Source organism: Scatophagus argus, chromosome 21 (assembly GCF_020382885.2).
Source record: "Scatophagus argus isolate fScaArg1 chromosome 21, fScaArg1.pri, whole genome shotgun sequence".
Lineage (NCBI taxonomy): Eukaryota > Metazoa > Chordata > Actinopteri > Scatophagidae > Scatophagus > Scatophagus argus.
Window position 1 is genome coordinate 18,157,025 of NC_058513.1, and position 16,928 is coordinate 18,173,952.

The 16,928-nt window shown below is 44.3% G+C and overlaps 1 protein-coding gene across 12 annotated transcripts in view; it reads left to right on the forward strand.

Moving 5' to 3' along the window:
- zgc:114120 (uncharacterized protein LOC619267 homolog) overlaps nt 1–14,114 on the forward strand; it is a 76,973-nt gene extending 62,859 nt beyond the window's left edge. For 6 of the 12 annotated variants that reach the window (XM_046377110.1, XM_046377114.1, XM_046377111.1 and 3 more), the window contains 9 exons: nt 51–181; nt 1,679–1,826; nt 2,567–2,891; nt 3,189–3,537; nt 3,636–3,778; nt 4,509–4,658; nt 4,777–4,878; nt 6,213–6,350; nt 6,429–6,684. In XM_046377110.1, coding sequence (XP_046233066.1) covers nt 51–181; nt 1,679–1,826; nt 2,567–2,891; nt 3,189–3,537; nt 3,636–3,778; nt 4,509–4,658; nt 4,777–4,878; nt 6,213–6,350; nt 6,429–6,491 — 1,549 coding nt within the window. In that variant the 3' untranslated portion in view covers nt 6,492–6,684. Of the gene's footprint in view, nt 1–50; nt 182–1,678; nt 1,827–2,566; nt 2,892–3,188; nt 3,538–3,635; nt 3,779–4,508; nt 4,659–4,776; nt 4,879–6,212; nt 6,685–10,897 lie in introns of those variants that run through there. The other 6 variants (XM_046377115.1, XM_046377113.1, XM_046377117.1 and 3 more) reach the window with 6 other exon arrangements.
- The last annotated feature ends 2,814 nt before the right edge of the window (nt 14,115–16,928 follow it).

Genomic DNA, 16,928 nt, shown 5'->3' on the forward strand with positions numbered 1-16,928 from the left:
GAAAGCTGCCGTTGTAAATGTGGTTTCTAATCTTGCTTTGTAATCTCCAGTGACCTGGAGAAGTCGGTGGAGGAGCTGCAGAGGAACTCGTCAGTCAATCATGGCCTGGTGACAGAGCAGGACGTGGAGCAGAAGAGCAAAGAGCTGAGGATGCTGGGAGAGACGCTCACTGAGCTCAAAAGTAAGGCTTCTTATCGCCTCCTCTTTGTGTTTGGAAGTCACTGCGATCACTGATGATTTTCTGCTCTTTACTTCAGTCATTTTTTAAGGTTGTGCATCACACATCCCTCTTAGCCACAGGAGCTTCTCCTGTCTGTCTCCGTGCTTTTACTCTTAAATTGTGTCAAATTTAAGAGCAGCTGCTTTCAAACTGCCATTCTTACTCTCACTTTCCAAATCCTGCTGTTCCCTCACTATACTATATAAGTTTCTTTCTTTAAAAGTCTGGTGGTGATATTCTTTCTTTTTTATTGTCAACAAATTCATGAAAAGACCAAAACTAACAGTATCTACTAACAAGTACTCTGTGTGTGTGTGTGTGTTCAAAGTCTGACGTCTCGCCGTCTTCTGAGAGCTGCTATAAAAACGCATCAGTCAGCCACACTGTTGCACTGGCTGATGTGTTCCTTCATTACTGTGAACTCACACACTTTGCTTTATTATCACTCTGTCCCCACATCCACCGTCCTGCTGCAGCAGACACTCAATAAAGCAGGACATGTGGATTAATCCGCTGCTGAAAATAGTCCCTAATTTATGTCTTCAGAAATGGATCAACACATTATTGGTTTTGGCTTCTTCATGGGATTTATTGCCAGTAAGAAAATGCATGTATTTTCTTGCCATAAACTTAATTTTAGTTTTGTTGTATTTTATTTTTTTGAATTCATCTTCTTGCTGTATGTCTTAATGTGGTTTCTGAGAGGACCCTGCTGTGTGGGGGTGCAGTCACTTACTGATGTAACTTCAGTAGCTCAAATTGTTGAAAAATCAAAGCGGCTTATAAATCTACCCAAGTGCAGTGCTGCTGTTGTACTTTTGGGTCATGGGTCAAGTACTGCTAAAATACTACTTGTATGCAACCCTGATGAATATTTATGAATCTTTAATTGATATTCATGAAGTTTCCGGTTTAGCCTCTTGTCCTGCTCCTCTGACCCATGTACTTCCACGCTAAATCTTGAATATTAATGAGCAAATCCAAAGCTCTCAGGGGCCTCGTTATAATAACGTGTAGACTCACCGCTGCCAGTTAGCCTTTCCACCTAGCACCTACAAATGCATCACTGTGCTCTGACTCAGTGTTTGATTGGCAGGTGGACAGTTTTCAGGACAGCTGAGCGTCCAACATTTCAAACGCTGGCAGTGAATCGTCCACAGCCTTCACCCACAGCACAGGCTTTGTTTTTGTTACCACACCTCCAGCATGGCCTTCCCTCTCATTTGGCTGACCTCCACTGAATCCTCCCTCTGGATATGACAGGAAAATCCAGTGGCTTCACATCGCTACGACACAAACATCATCCTGTCTTCTCTTCCTGTAATCTCTCCTCCCTCGCTCTCCGCCTCCATCCTTCCACACATCGTTATCTCAACACGTCCCTGTGACGTGCCACTTTCTCTCTTCATCCATCATTCTACCCCCTCCTTATCCCTTTTCTCTCTCCCTCCCATTCAGACCAGTTTCCCAGCCTGCAGAGTAAGATGCGAGTGGTGCTGAGGGTGGAGGTGGAGGCTGTTAAGTTCCTAAAAGAGGAGCCTCACCGCCTGGACGCCCTGCTGAAGCGCTGCAACAACATGACTGACACCCTGAGCATGCTCCGCAGGTACACAGATCACACACTCCTCAGTTTGCTCAGATAAAGTCTTTATGTCGTATTAAACCAGGTGATTTTTATTGTGATTTTCTATTGTTAAATTCAAGCCTCACCAAACCTCAGACCAACAGGGAAGGGAATTGTTTAAAATTTGTATACAATATATATCGTATTGCTGGGTTCTGACAAATACGCTGCCCTAATGTACACAAGCGTAAAACACACTTTTACATACACATCCTCAGATATTCATGAATTTACAGTAAACAAAAGCTTGTGCAGGAGGAGTGAGAGGCTCTCGTACAAAGTCAAGGTGAGATAAACAGAAATACATGAAATCTTTTTCTGGGATTCTGTCATTTAATTCTGTCCTTCATCTAAAATAAAGATCCACAGGTTTGAAAGGGTTTCTGATTTTCAGAGGTAACCTCACAAAACAGATCTTATGTTTCTGTTTAACACTTAACACACGTACAGAAGAAATGGCCCACTTTGCTCTGTTGATGTTTTTTTTTAATGTCACTTTGGGCTCTGAGAATTTATTAAATGATTAAAAAGTGCTCAGATCAGTCGATTGAGATAACACCCTGGTGGTCCTTGGTTTGAGACTTTTGTTGTACTTACTTTTTGCCACCCATCTCGCTCAGCTGTTAACTGTCAGTCGTTAATGTGACACATCATTTCTGTGTATTTTATCTTGTATTTCTTGTATTTTGTTGGAGCTTTATGGTGTCCTGTGTGTATTGTAGTCTCTTCTATCCCTCCTGTATGTACAGACAAGTCACCGAAGGTGTGTGGAAGAGCCCTGAAGACCTCTCCAGCCAATCACAGAAGCGAGCAGAGGATGTGAGTCGCAGCTCTGACCTGGATATCCTGAACAGTCCTCCTCTCAGCCTCACTGACCTGAGCACCAGCGCTGGCCTGGCCAACTGGATGCCCGTGTCCGCTGGCGACGCCGACACCTCGGGCCCTGAGCAGGACATCCAGCCTTCGATGACCTTCAGAAACCGAGTCCTTGATGAGCTGCCAAATCGGCGTCCGGCCGATAAGTCTGTCTCGGCCGAAGTCCGACTGGTAATCAGCGGCTGATTATGTGTATACTTCTTGATTTGTGCACAATCTAACACTGAATACACGTTATCATGCAGGACGAGCCAGATGGCGAATGTCCATTTACATTTGAAATTGCATCTAAAGGTACTTAGTTTTCTCTTTGAGACCCTGAGCACATAGCAGCAGTCGGTTTATATCTCCATTTGTCTGTGTAATAACAAACAAGATTGTGCATCAATGTTTCTTAATTATGCTTTTCCAGCTCAGCTTGTTTGCGTGTTGCAGCTCGTCATTTGTCTGTATCTGCATATGTGTCAGGCGGCAGAGCGCGACTGGGAGGAGAAGCGTGCCAGCTTGACCCAGTTCAGTGCCCAGGACATCAATCGCCTGCTGGAAGAGACCCAGGCTGAGCTGATGAAGGCCATCCCGGACCTCGACTTCGCTGCCAGGCACATCAACAAGCCGGCGGTGCCCCCCAAACCCCAGATCACCATCCCAATAACCTCCACCACAGTTACTTCTCCAGCCGCTGGTACCACTGGCACAGCAGCCGCCACCACCACCACCTCCACCAGCATGCCCAGCGGGGACCAGCAGCCTGGCAAAGTGCAGCTGGCTGCCCAGAAGCTGAACAGTATGGAGGGGGCTGGTGCACATCGGGGATCGGGTGAGTCATCTCTTCTTTCTATGCAGTAAATTCTGTTTATTTACCTTTCCTCCCAGGAGGTTCATTTTGCAGGCCTCTGAACTGTTTTCTGTTTGCAGTGGACCTCAGTGTGGCCAGGTATCGTACAGAGAAACCCTCCAAGTCTCCGCCTCCTCCTCCACCTCGCCGGAGCTTCCCGTCAGCACACGGCCTCACAACCAACCGCACAGGGGAGGTCATCGTCACCACCAAGAACCTGAAGGTGAGACTCTTTCTGGACCGTTCCTGTCGGTCGACGAGGAGGACGGCACACTGATGTCCACTCTGTGTTCATCAGTGGGTATTCATTAGTGGTTCATTTCTTTCCACTTGTATTTATGGCAGTTTTAAAGAAGACATTTTGAGGATTTCAGTCTGGTGAGCCTGTAGACATGCAGATTTAACTTAAGTCTCTGTGGTCTTGTATGTCGGATTCTGTCAGACAGGCTGGATTTTGACCCACATATTAAGAAACCCGACTGAGACTCTTGTTGGCTTCAGGCACTTTTAAGTTTGGTTCTCAGACACGAACAAGCTGCTTCTGCTCTAAAGCCTCCATGAGCTCTCTGAGGAGAAACCTGCTGAGTGGAATTCACATTTGACTCCAGCACAACCTAAATTCATGAAGGCGTTGATGCAACAAGGTGCTGAAAACTTCCTCAGGGCCCTTTCTAATTAAACGAAGTCAGGCAGTTCCTTATTCGTCGTAGAAAAGTTCAGTTTGATGTCTGAAATGTGCTAAACAACTGCTGTCTCGTGTTCTGTCAAAGACTTGACATCGTTAATTAATCTCTAAATAATGTTGTCTTGGCAGCGGTGGAAGTGCTCAGACGTTCAGCTATGTAAACTGGTTTGTGCTTGTGGTTGGTGCTCTTATACACTTTTTATAAACAATCTACTGTGTGTATGATCACCTAAACAATCACCAGCGAGGCCTTTGTTTTCCCTTTAAGATGGAGGAAGACGGTGACATGCCTAAAACTCTTGTGAAGCTGCGGCGGACCCCGTCTGACACGCCCAGACCCGCCTCGACTCCGCCTGTGATCGCTGCGTCAGCCGTTCAAGACGAGGACGACGAAGAGAAGATTATTGCCGAGCTGGAGGTACAATCACTGATCTGTTAGTAACGCTGAGGCTTTTGTACTGCTGGTTTGTGTTGCCCTTATCAGTGTGATTAAACGTCTCTGCCACATTCTTTCATACAACAATCACGGATCAAAGATATTTCAGAGAACGCCTGTAAAAGATTGTAATAAACACGACAGGACCCCACCAAAGGCCACCCCCACCCCAGCCTGCACCTGTGGGTCCCTGGGCAGAAAGGTAAACAGTCCTCTCCGGCTGCCACACCTGTGGATTGCGCTTCTTGTTCTCCTGGCTCTCCCTTACCAACATCCTTATTTTTCTACTCAAACCTTTTTTTAACTACTAATACACTAAGTGTTATCACCTTCGTTCAGGGTCGAAGTCTAAGTGAAAATGAAAAAAAATCCAGACTACTTTTCAGGCTGTTAAAATTGGCTGGTTTGATCGCAGGCAGAACAGATGAATTCACACATTCAGGCAGTCAGCGTTGGGTTGAAGGTTCTGTTAGAGAAGAAAAACAAACCTCAGATACATGAAAAGCAAATGCAAACGGTGGCTGAGGCAGACACGCTGCAACTTAAAAAGACACACGCAAATAGACGAAGGTAGGAAAACATCTTCATCAGTGTGACCGCTCATGGACACTGTAGTGGACGACGTGAGAGCTCCCCAAACGTGAAGCCCAAACATCTGACTGGACCCCTGGTGGCTCCTCCTCAGTGTTAACGTTAGCATAGCCAGTCATGGCTGAGTAGCAGAAGAAAGAAAAGTGACTGAGTTTATATTGTGTCACATGGCCTGTGGTGAGGTTTGAGATGCTGAACTTCTCTTTCTAACCTTGTTAACCGTTTCTCTGCTGACCTCCAGCCTTCTGCTCTGAACACAACGAGCTTTGTGATCCTCTCAGTTAACACGACCTTGTAATTGATGGTGTGTGCAGCGAGTCATTGATTGAAGCAGATGATGTATTTAGTTCCTTGCAGACTGAGCAGTGAGTGCACTTGTTGACAGCTCTGGTGACACATTTAGCTGAGTAAAGAGGCCTTTTATTGTGGAATTACTACACCGCGGTGGCGGCGGTGAGCAGGTAGCTGTCAAAACAGAGGACAGTGAGGAAGCACAGGTGAGGGAGGAGGTTTCAGGTTCAGACCTGCAGACAGAAGTATCTCTGAAAAAAATGTGTTCCCTCAAATTCACATTTTCACGTTTGTTTTTACTGTGAAGGCATGTGTGGCTGTTTTCAAAGCTCCTGCCAACAGTGGTTAATGTCAGCTGAATAAAATAAAGTCTTTCTAATACTGGCTATTAAAACAATGTTTCCCACTGCAGAGCATCTGCATTTTCAGTGTGCGAGCTGTTTACCAATTCATGAAAGGTTGAGAACCTAAACTGTGAAAGAAGAGTCAGATAACGTAAAATATATTTGAGGGTTAAAGGTTTGACCGTGTAGTGTTGCTTTGTGTTTTATACAAAGATGACAGAATAGTCGGGGGGGGGGGGGGGGGTTCTTCTGTAAAACAATGTGAAATAACCTCGTCGTATTTACAACTATTTTCTCTTGGCTTCCACAGAACAGCAGTAACTCTCCGGGGCCGATGAAGGGCCCCACCGTCGCAGCCAGGCTCAAACACCTTCAGCAAGGCAGCCTCGAGAGGCCCAAAACCCGCAAGCAGAAAGAGGATTTCCCCAAAGTCCAGGGCCAGCAGCAGGTATTCCACTTCTAAAACCTCCACCTCTGATGCTTCGTCTGCCTCTGACTCTGCTCTCTGCTGTCACTTCCAACGAAGTTTCCTTCTGCGACCTCTGCGAGACGAGACAAACTGTGTAGGCCCCACCAGCAGACAGCGTGAGATTACGCCAGAGGGGGGGACTGTCTACTGAAACCTTAATTTCTACCAGTTCTTGATGTGTGTTTTGAGTTACTGGATCTAACCTCGCTTGCTTAGAGATCAAGTTTTTGTCGTACGAGTATGTCGATGTTTTGATTTCATGAGGAAGGTCTTGGTGGTGCTTGTGACTGATTAAACTAGCTTTATTATAATAGATCTATTCAGATACATCCTCCATTGTGCAAAATAATCTTCAGTAATGCCAAGGAATGATTTTGTATCTCAAGGTCGAAGCTGATGATGTTTCACCATGATCCATCCGTGTATTCTCACACCGAATCCTCATCTCTCACTCTATTCATCCAGTAATTACCACTCGCTGCTCTTTTTTGTATCGCCCATCCTTTAAATCTCAAGGTAGTGCTGCAGCAGCTGCACAGCATTTCAGTACGCTGCCGTAGGTTGTAATGAAACGGCTGAAATGTCCGCGTTCCAGCCAAAAGGCCAATCCATTGAGCTGGTTCACTCGGAGCTGACTTTAACGGCTCTGAAGCCACAACTTATTATGCAAGTTGACAAGAGTGAAGCTCAAGGTGCAAGGTTACCTGGAAAAGCTGTTTCTGTGGAGGAGCTTTTCATTTTAATGTGTGCAATGCATATCTTTGTAGACGTAAGAGAAGATGAGGAGCTTAAATTGTACTGACTACAAGTTCAAAATGAAAAATTTAAACTTGAACTTCCGCAGGGGGGAATAATTCAACAAAGCTTTTTTAAATTGCAGATAATCCAGTCCTTTGAATTTAGTGGTACATTAATGCTGGAGTTCCCTAAAACATTCAAATTTTTGTGGCATTTCTTTGCTTCCAAATCCCTCATCCACACACACACACACACACACAAACTCAGACAGTGGAGGTGCGACAGGAAGCCATCTTGGTGGGAATGCAGTGAGGTTCAACCTAATGCAAAAGTCCTGTGGAGTCAACCAGTCACTCTCCTCTGTCCCTCTGGAACAGTTTTCTACTTCAGCTCTGGAAAAGTACTTAAGCCTAACTGGGGGAGAAACTGTCAGCAGCTTCTTCATTAAATATAATGTGAACAAGCTACTGGGAAAATGAAGAAAATTAAAAGAACTTCTTCATCCTACTTCATCCTGCACCAGGAAACAGGAGAAATCAGAGCTGAGGATGTAACTGAAACAAGCTTCAGGCTCACGAGAGGCCCGAGAGACGTCTGAGTGTGCGCGAGTCAACGGGAGGTTAAACTCAGCCCTTGGTTCACGAACTCTGAAGTCTTTTAGAAGTGAAGATCCGCTCAGCTTACCTGCTGCCCCTGACCCGCCGAGTGCAGCCTTGACCCGTCCTCTGCCGCGGTCCACGTGGAGCCGGGTAGCACCTGAACTGCTCCCACCAGTCTGCAGAATTCACCTACAGTCATCTTCTCTGTTACTGCGCGTGGAGCAGCTTCAGGAATCTCCTCTGATTAATTCATGAATTTATCCATTAAACATGCGGTACCCAGTTTATTTACGGTGTATTTTTCCAAACACCCCCTCAGAGCAGCACAGGAGCCAAGACGATATTTAAAGACTTAACTTTGCGTGTCAGGTTATGACTCCTCAGAAAGGACAGCGTCTTTGACAACAGCTTGCATTAGCCGTGATGGCAGTTAGCACACGACTAACGCGGCCACGAACGCCTCTTAACATGACAATGCCATCTGGCCGAACGCGGCGCTTCCCTCCACCTCGTGGATTAGTATTCAGGGCCGGCTGTGCCTTGTGCTGGTCTGAATATCAACTCATTTCCCTTATTGCTTTTTAAAAATTCATCACCCAAAGAGCCTGAAAGCAAGCAGTCCACTTTCACATCAGGAGGGAGCTCATGGCTTGATATCAAACGTGGTGTTAATGTTGAACAGAAATATATTTTCTCTTACGCAACACACAAATCCAACGGAAAAAGTGAGTGATGAGTGATGAGCAATGACGTTGGAGTGACAAATCGGGGTTCAGTAAAAGAGTCATAAGCACAGTGACTTTATCTTTTAATCTCCAGTTAATCAGGAAACACTACATGACGCCTGTTTCGGGATGAGCACAGGTGGTGTAATGTGGGCGCTCGTCTGAACGTTTAACCGTTAGCATCCAAACACAATGTGACCAGATATTTTATCTCCACTTCTTGTTGGTTTATTTTTTCACACCTGCTGTTTATTCTCGAGTTTGAGGGGAAAGTTGCTGCTCTGCTGCATTAAGGGAGGCGGTACACTTTCTAATCCCTCCTCGAGGCTGGGTGGTGCACCTGTCTGCTCGTCCTTTTGTTCCTCAGAGAGCCACAGATGTCACAGTGTCCCCCCGAGGCACCCAGGCAGCACCTCGTCAACACAATCTTTTTATTGTCGAACTGGAGCTTTTGTCAAGCGTGGAGACTTCCTCCTTGTGCAACCCTCTTCCAACACAGTTACAGACAATATGAGCATTCAGAACACATCCAGGCTTTTCTTCAGACTTTACAGTCGCCCGGTAATCCTGTGCAGTCTGCAAAGAATCCATCTTCATCCAAACCGTTAGCCAGCACTGAGATTTTTTTTTTGATCTGGTGCCTTGCACACAGGCTTTATTTTGGTAGTTTTGGCTACTGTTTGTATTATTAATTAGCCACCCAACCAAATTAGTGATTTAGAAGACAGATGGGACAAGAAACACAAGCAGTCAAATGATCAGACAGGTTGTAGACAAACCTTCAGATTAGCCAGATTTATTTAGAGGAAAAATGAAGATGAAAAGTAAAATCATGACCCAAACTCCAATCCAAAGTCCCATAAAAGTCAATGACGAGAACCATATCGTTTATGGCAGCACGACTGAGCCCTCTTTCAGACACTTTGAGTTTAAAATAACCTCGCGAGCTGGTGAGTTCTGAGCTGTGTCGATAAGAGCAGCACCAGCCATCGGCCAGAGGCCTCTTGGCTTCCAGCCGACTGGCGACCCGTTCGTTCAACTGTAGGGCTTGTTTCCACGTGTTCCACGTGTTAGAAATATTAAAATATTGATTAGTGCAGCGTTAATGGACCTGATGGTACTTGGAACCAAAGTCTGCCATCAGAACAACAGTGTTCACAGCATGACCGACTGACTGCTTGTGTTTCGTGCCCTGTTGGACAGATGTTCCCAGATGTCAGTCGTGTTATCATAACTGCTAGAAATTATGACTGAAGCTACACAAACTCTAGTTTCATTCCTCAACTTTTCTTGAGGTTTTTGCCTCTCAAGGACAGACTGAAGATCCATCAGTCATGTGCAGATGTACTTGGCTCTCCTCAGACGTACGCTCCCACTGTGGCAGGCGTCTGTCCACGTGTCCACGGTGCAGGACACCGTCTCAGTCATTAACCTTCACAAACCTAACTTGTTTGTCCTCGCAACCTTTTTGCCTCACTGAGCATTTGGAGGGACAAACCATCACCTGCCACAGGAATCGCAGGGAGAATCAGTGTTTCAGCAACATGCAGACTGATTGGCGGTGGCAGCAGAGGGGGGCCGCGAGGAGGGCCGGCTTTCAGGCTGGTTTTCCAGTTGGTTTATTTATTTGGCACATAAAGGAGCCTCTGAGACTCCGGCTGCTCCTGCTGTGGTGTTTAAAGGTCAGAGCTGAGAGAAGGTGGTGTTTTCTTAGCAACACCCAAGCGCCTCGACTCCTCGTCTCCTCCGACTCCTCTCCTTGTTTACTCTTCACCCCCACCCCACATCCTCATCTCCTCTTCTTTTGTTTCCTCTCCACATCTCTACATTTTTCCTAGTTTATTTTCATCTTCCCTTTTCTTACATCCTTGTTTCCTCACCTCCCCTTTCTCCTCTCCTCGTTTACTCCATGCCTCTCCTCTTCCTTGTCTTTCTCTGTATCTTCTTCTCGTTTTCTCCTCCTCTCTTTTCCTTTACTCTCCTCCTGTCGGCCTCCTCCTGTGCACAACATGATCCCTCCTCTCCTGTCAGATGTATTTCATCCCTCCTCCCTGCAGAGAAGAATAAGAGCTGAGTAAGGACAGATTTTTCTGTCCCAGAGCTCTGACAGCAGAGCAGCGCTGTGATCCCAGCATCATCGCTGCCTGTTTGCTACTCAGCCACATTCTTCTTCTTCTTCTCCTCCTCCTCCTCCTCCTCCTCTCGCTCACCAACCCACAAGCACAAGGACGATGCACCAAAAGCTGCCGTCCCCGGTGGCCGATCAGGAGACTGAAGCGCTGAGTAGAAAACCTCGTCGCATCTCAGACACTCAGATCTCAAGATTTAACAAAAACTTGAAGTACATTTGTCTGTTTGTAAAATTTTGTTGTTTTTTTTTTGTCTTTTTTCTTTCCCCTCCCTTTCACTGCTTCTTATTTTGGCTCTTAAATCTTCCCCCCTCTGTTTGCTTTTTTCCGGGCAGCGCTGAGATCTCATCTCTGCTGCGTGTCGAGCTACAACAGAAACGCTGCTCATCCTGCTGGCCTTTCACCATCAGTTTCCCTTCACTGCTTCCTCTCACATCATTTTAGTCTGTGAGCCAGTCTTTCTTTCTTTGTTTTTCTCTCTTGCTTTGCTTTGTTCATCCTCTGTCTGCTTCTCAGGTCTCAGCTGGACTTAATGCGTGAGGAGCGAGTACTTGGACTCATTCTGGCCTTGGACTCGGTCCTAATTCAGACCTTGAAGGCGTCAGATTTTGTCATTTGTACGATTTGTCCGACGATCAGCTAGGAGTTACCAAATTATCACAGACAAGCAGGAAGTCAGCACAACAATAACTTGCTTCTACGTTGGATATGGATTCATGCGTTTACAGCTTTGGACCTGCAGCTTGTAGTAGTGCAGGCATCTCACTTCTAACGTCTGTGAAAATCCATCATCCACCACATCTAACAGTCCAACATGAATATCTGTGTCCCAGTTCCACACTGCACACTAATTTCAAGCACGTTTTGAGTCTGTTTACTCTGGAAAGGTGACATTATGATGTGCAAAATATGCAACAATTATGGAAAAATTAAAGGTACCTCGAAGATTTATTGTTGCACTTTGGTAAAGTTGGGTCACTGGGGTTGGGTCAAGAAGATGCAACTCGGTGACATATTTTCATTGAGCACCCAGTGTCGATTCAGAACTGCTTGTTGGATGGTTGAAAAGCTTCAGAGCCCAAAAGCCACACCGACATCTTTAAAATGTCAAAGTAACGGGCGGGTGAGCTGCTTTGTTTCTGTAACTAACCGAAGTAAACGTTCACACAGACTTTGGGCGAGGTGAGGAAGCAGCCGAGGTCTGACTGTCACTTTCAGCTTTTTCTCACGTTTCGTGCGAACAGGCGAGTGAAACGTCTTTGTGGCGAGACAGTCTGAAGAAGTCCCTGCTATTCCCGTGTCTTGACGAAATCACACCTCCTCCCCCTCTGTGGTCGCAGGCCCGTAACCGTTATGAGCAGAATTCGAGTTAACCACAATGACGACATCAGGGGTTGTTTCCTCAGACTTGACAAAGCTTTTTTTAGCTTTCGGGGAAGCTTTTTATGGCTTTATCAGAGAGTTGACAGAAGAGATCTGACAGGAAATGAGGGAGCGCGAGAGATAAGAAACGTCATGTTGGAAAAGTACTGGGGACATTGAGATTACATTGTTAGCTTACAGGGTGTTTAGAAAAAGTGAAAATGGTGTGATTTATATGTTTTACTTCAGGTACAAATGACTCCGCGCGATACAGGAAGCCCAGTTTGAGCAACAGATCCAGGAGTTTGACAGTTTATCCGAGGCAGCAGTTAGTTTTAAAAGTTTTCTCCGCCATCAGGTCAGAAATACGCTGCTCGTGCCATCGTGCACGTGTCTGATTGGCTGTTTTTAGCTGTAGTCCATTTGCAGTAGCAGTGGGGACGTTAAGTGGTCCGACGTGTCCCGGTACATTCTGGTTGTTGATTGAAGGTTTTCTGTCCTTTGAACAAGGTGGAGTATCACAGCATTTTTTCTTTGTTTTCTTCCGTCGTAAAGCATCTGCTGCACAGTCAACCCAGTTTTATGAAAAGACTTTCCAGCTGTGAAATACTTCTTTAACGAAAGTAGAAACTTCGTTCTACGACGGTGTGCGATTAGCATGAAGTATGAAAGTGGGACACAGACGATATTCACCTTTCAATTCTTCCACAACGCGTTTGTTCTCCAAGACGTGTTTGTTGTAAACATTAAGTGAAACACAACTGGAAGGTTTAAAGCACAGAACAGTAAAGAGCTGAACTGAAAGGTTTTCAGGGTGAAATATTAAAGTGTGACGTGAAACACATCTAAAACGACAAGTTAAATAATCCTGCCTCTTGGCTGTCTGACATTGTGCTGGAGGGAAGTACTAATCTCCCTCTGTGAGCGTGTATTTATACCACTGGCAGAATTTAAATTTCAAACGGATGCTTCAGCATATAGTTAATACATTTATGGAATGTATTAGTAGTCTCAGAAATAGCATTAAAAGCTAGCACGAAAATAGACAAAAACGCAGTTAAAGTATAACCTGAATCACATCACAGATATATTGTATGTATATTAAAGGACCATTTAGTTTTTTGTTTTGAAGAAATCGCTTTATTAACATGTAAAAAAGAAAAGTATCATCTATGTTTTGTATAATCAAGCTTTTTTTGTATTTTTATACTTGAAGAAGAGGATTCATAAGCATGTAACACATTTATTCTGTAAATTATTATTTTTCTGCATTAAAGATTTTTTATTTTTTTTCTGCCAATCATAAAGCCACACTTTGTTGTAGAGGACCAGTCAGTAGTGGGAGGTACGCCAGATGGTTGTGACGGACTGAACGGTGTAAAGTACCACCACCTTTATGAAAAGCACATCCTCCTTCCTCTGAAACGATCACCTCGCCGATAGGACGCCCCATTTTGTAGCCGTTTTCCCTCTTATTATAACCAACGGTGTGCGTACACGACTCAGTTTAAACTCTATTGATGGTTTCTTGATGAACGTGTGATTGTTCAGACCATTTGTGGATGTTCAAACTTGTATATAAACCCAAATAGTATATTACAAATTGATTGATTTTATGTGAATTCTTTTTTTATTTATTCTTTTTTTTTTTTTTTCAAACAAGAAAAAAAAATCCAAAATGGCATGCATACTGTAAACATTCCTGAAAATCTGCACGCTGGGTCAACAAAGGTCTCATTTTCTTGTCAATAATTCTGTGTATACTTGTGAGTGTATGATAGAGTAAACAAAAATTGTACAGTAACATAGATTTTTGTATTATGTTCAAAATGGGTCGATAAAGCCCCTTTTACTGTGAGAATCAAGAAAACAAAAAAGATTATTCTAACTACTGAGAAAGATATTTGAATGATATTGTATACCAACTCAATAATGTTCCTCCAGTCTGAGAGTGATGCTTGCTGTGTGGGGTAAGTGTTGTTTGTGAATTGTGAAGAAGAATGATAACCTTCTACAAAGTCAGTATAACTTAAGACCAACTAAACAAAACGTGCAAAACATCACGCAACTTTGTGTATGGAAAGTAAAAGTTGCTGCTTCATGTGAGAAAAATCAACCAGTCAAAAGGTTGCTGCTTTTGTACGTTCCTGTTGTGTTTTTGTGACAAATAAAGGTGACCCTCTTATACACGGCGCTCGTCAGCGTGTTGTTTCGTGGTTTGGCTCACAGAAATGGTGGGAGTGGATCCAGTTTTTCGCATTTTTGCTTGCAGTCGTCCATTTGTTTTTCTTTCGGTCGATTTATTGTTGTGGCTCTGATTCGAGAGCATTTTTGTGATCAGATCGTAAACCTCGGTTTAACACGGTCACAGTTTGGTTAGGTTCAGGAAAAGGTTGTGGTTTTAGGTTTGTAATCACGCAAGAAGAGTAAAGTAAGTACTGTACGAGAGAGCGAGTGTCCGATTCCTGTGTGGAGCCAAGGCCCTTTAACTGAAACTGTTATTTCTTTATATTGCAATTGTCACAGGAAGCGTAGATTTTACCGTGTGATTGCGGCCCAGACACATGACCACGTCCACAGCTCCCAGAGAGGAGGAAGCTGACACAGCTTATTAGCTTTGTTTTAGTTAGCCTCTTCTGATCTGCACCATAAAGGAGAAATGGTATGCAGATATTTAGGAGACAAGTGTTGATTATACAAATGAGCCTTATCTCTCAAAAACGTCATCTTTTTATGTCATATCAAAACTAACCAGCTTGTTAGCCCGTCCTGACCCGTTGTTGAGCTAACAAGTTGGTTAGCTCATTAGCGGGGCATGAAGAAACTAGCTACTGTGACGAACGAGCGCTAACACATTCCCAGCTGCAAGGTGTTAGCGGTTAGCTTAGCTGCTACAACTGTTTGGTTGCTGCCTCTCTGAGTAGTCAGTATTTCACTGTGCTGATGCTAACGGGCTCATGTTTAGCAGGCATGTTTACCTAAACACAAAGTACAGCTGAGGGTGATGGGAAACTCGGTAGTTTTTCAGGTATTTGTACACTAATAAAATACTAGATCAAGTAAAGTTTCATCCTCCTGGTGGCGGTTGAGGAAAAGTCAGAAGATTGTCAAAGTTGTGAGGGTTCATTTTTGTTGAATGAATGACAGGACGAGTTTTGTCTGAAATGTTTCCGGTCATAATCAACCATTGTTGATGAGAGAATTTTTCAGCCACTGGGTTTGACACTGGAGCATCTTTGAAACCGTCCTTAATAAATCATGATGATCATCATTTAACGCTGAGTGCAACAGTTTAAATCATGTCGACTTTGAAGGCCTCCCTGTGGACAAATAAATGTCACGGATTAGTTTCGACCTAGCTACGCCTTAAACTAACAGAATATGTGCTCAATTAGATTGGAGCTGTGTTGTGATGTGGTCGGGTAGTGTTCATTTAGAGCAAATGAAAGTTTAATGACTCCAGAGGAGAAGCTGAGCTGCTGCAGTCAGAGAAATGATGTTCATCGAGTGCAGGAGGTGTGAGGTAGAAACCAGTGGACTGGGGTTTTTGGTTTACAAGTTGAAGTGTGAAAGCCTGATACGTATGAAAATGATGATGCTGCTTAGAAATGGGAGGATGTCGTCTGAAAATTTGTGCAATCACAAATAGTGTTGAGATTTTGGGAAACAGACGTACGTACACGTACAGGGCGGAAGCCAGGAGACCGTTAGCTTAGCATAAAGACCAGAGACAGCTAGCCTGGCTTTGTCAAAACATTAAACGGCCTGTGCTTCAGGAACTGTGTGCTGTAAATAATTCTTAACTGAAGTCCTCGTAGTATTCCTCGTTGTGTGTGTCGACAAAGTGTTGCCACAGTGAGTGTAGTACAAGCAGACATCAGCGCCTCTCTAATTAACAGGCGGTGGACACTAATGAGCGTTAAACTGCCCCTTTGTTTACCTTTGGGGAGAAAAGCCAGAGGCTAAAGGTGATCCCTGACTGCATCAGCCCTTCAAAGGCTGAGTGAGAGTTATTATGTAAAATAGACTTCAGTTTGACCTTCGTCTTCTCTCCTGCTGCTGCTGCTGTCAAGATGAGCCCCCTGGCTGAGCTTCATTTGTTTTAGCAGTTTGTTCAGCCTGCTTTAAAGAAGCATTGATGGATTTTTGGCCAGCAGGGGGCGGAAAAGCATCAGAACAAGCTGACACACAGCCACCATACTTCTGATTTAGTTACTTGAAACAGAAACGGCTCCACCCTCCTGCCTCCACTTCCTGCTGTTCCCCTGAACAAGTCAACCTACACAGAAGTCACTTCACTGACGTCTGGGAACACCAGCTGAGAAGCCAGCAGCCGGAGTTTCGTCCAGACGGGAGCAACAGTGAAAATGTGAGTGAATGCATTTTAAAAGTATATTATAGTTTCAGGTTCTTCAGACTTTATTGTGTTATTGAACTTATTTGTGTTGATGAAATTGTAAAATATTAAAGCTCTTATTAATGGGAATATGACATGTGATCATCGAAAATCTCCCAAAATAATCTTAAATCAAATGAATTTGCATGACACATTTCTGCTATACTTGAACATGCTGGTCAGAAAATGTTTTTGACAGCAAAAGAGATTAATTTGCATATTCTTATTTTAGCTGTGAACTGCCCATTAGAAGGTTCCAGAGTCCAGGCTGATATATTCAAATGTTTTCACTAATACACTAAAATAATTAACTGTTACACATGACAAAAATCATCGCAGTCTGTCGATGGATTAATAAACCTACAAACATCTGACCTTCTAATAAGAAATGTACATCGTAATCAGCCGACAAACATAAAGCAGTTCAAACAGCTCTTGAACTGAGAGTTGTTACTGAAAGGTTCTGCATCAGAGGCTGTGGAGCGAGTCTGACCGAAGTGTCGGGATGAACCGGAGTAATTGGCCACGTGAGAAAAAGTTTCTGTCGCTTCGTCGATTTAAAGCTTCGTCTTCTGAGTTTTTGTGAGATTTTCCCCTCAAGGTTCTTC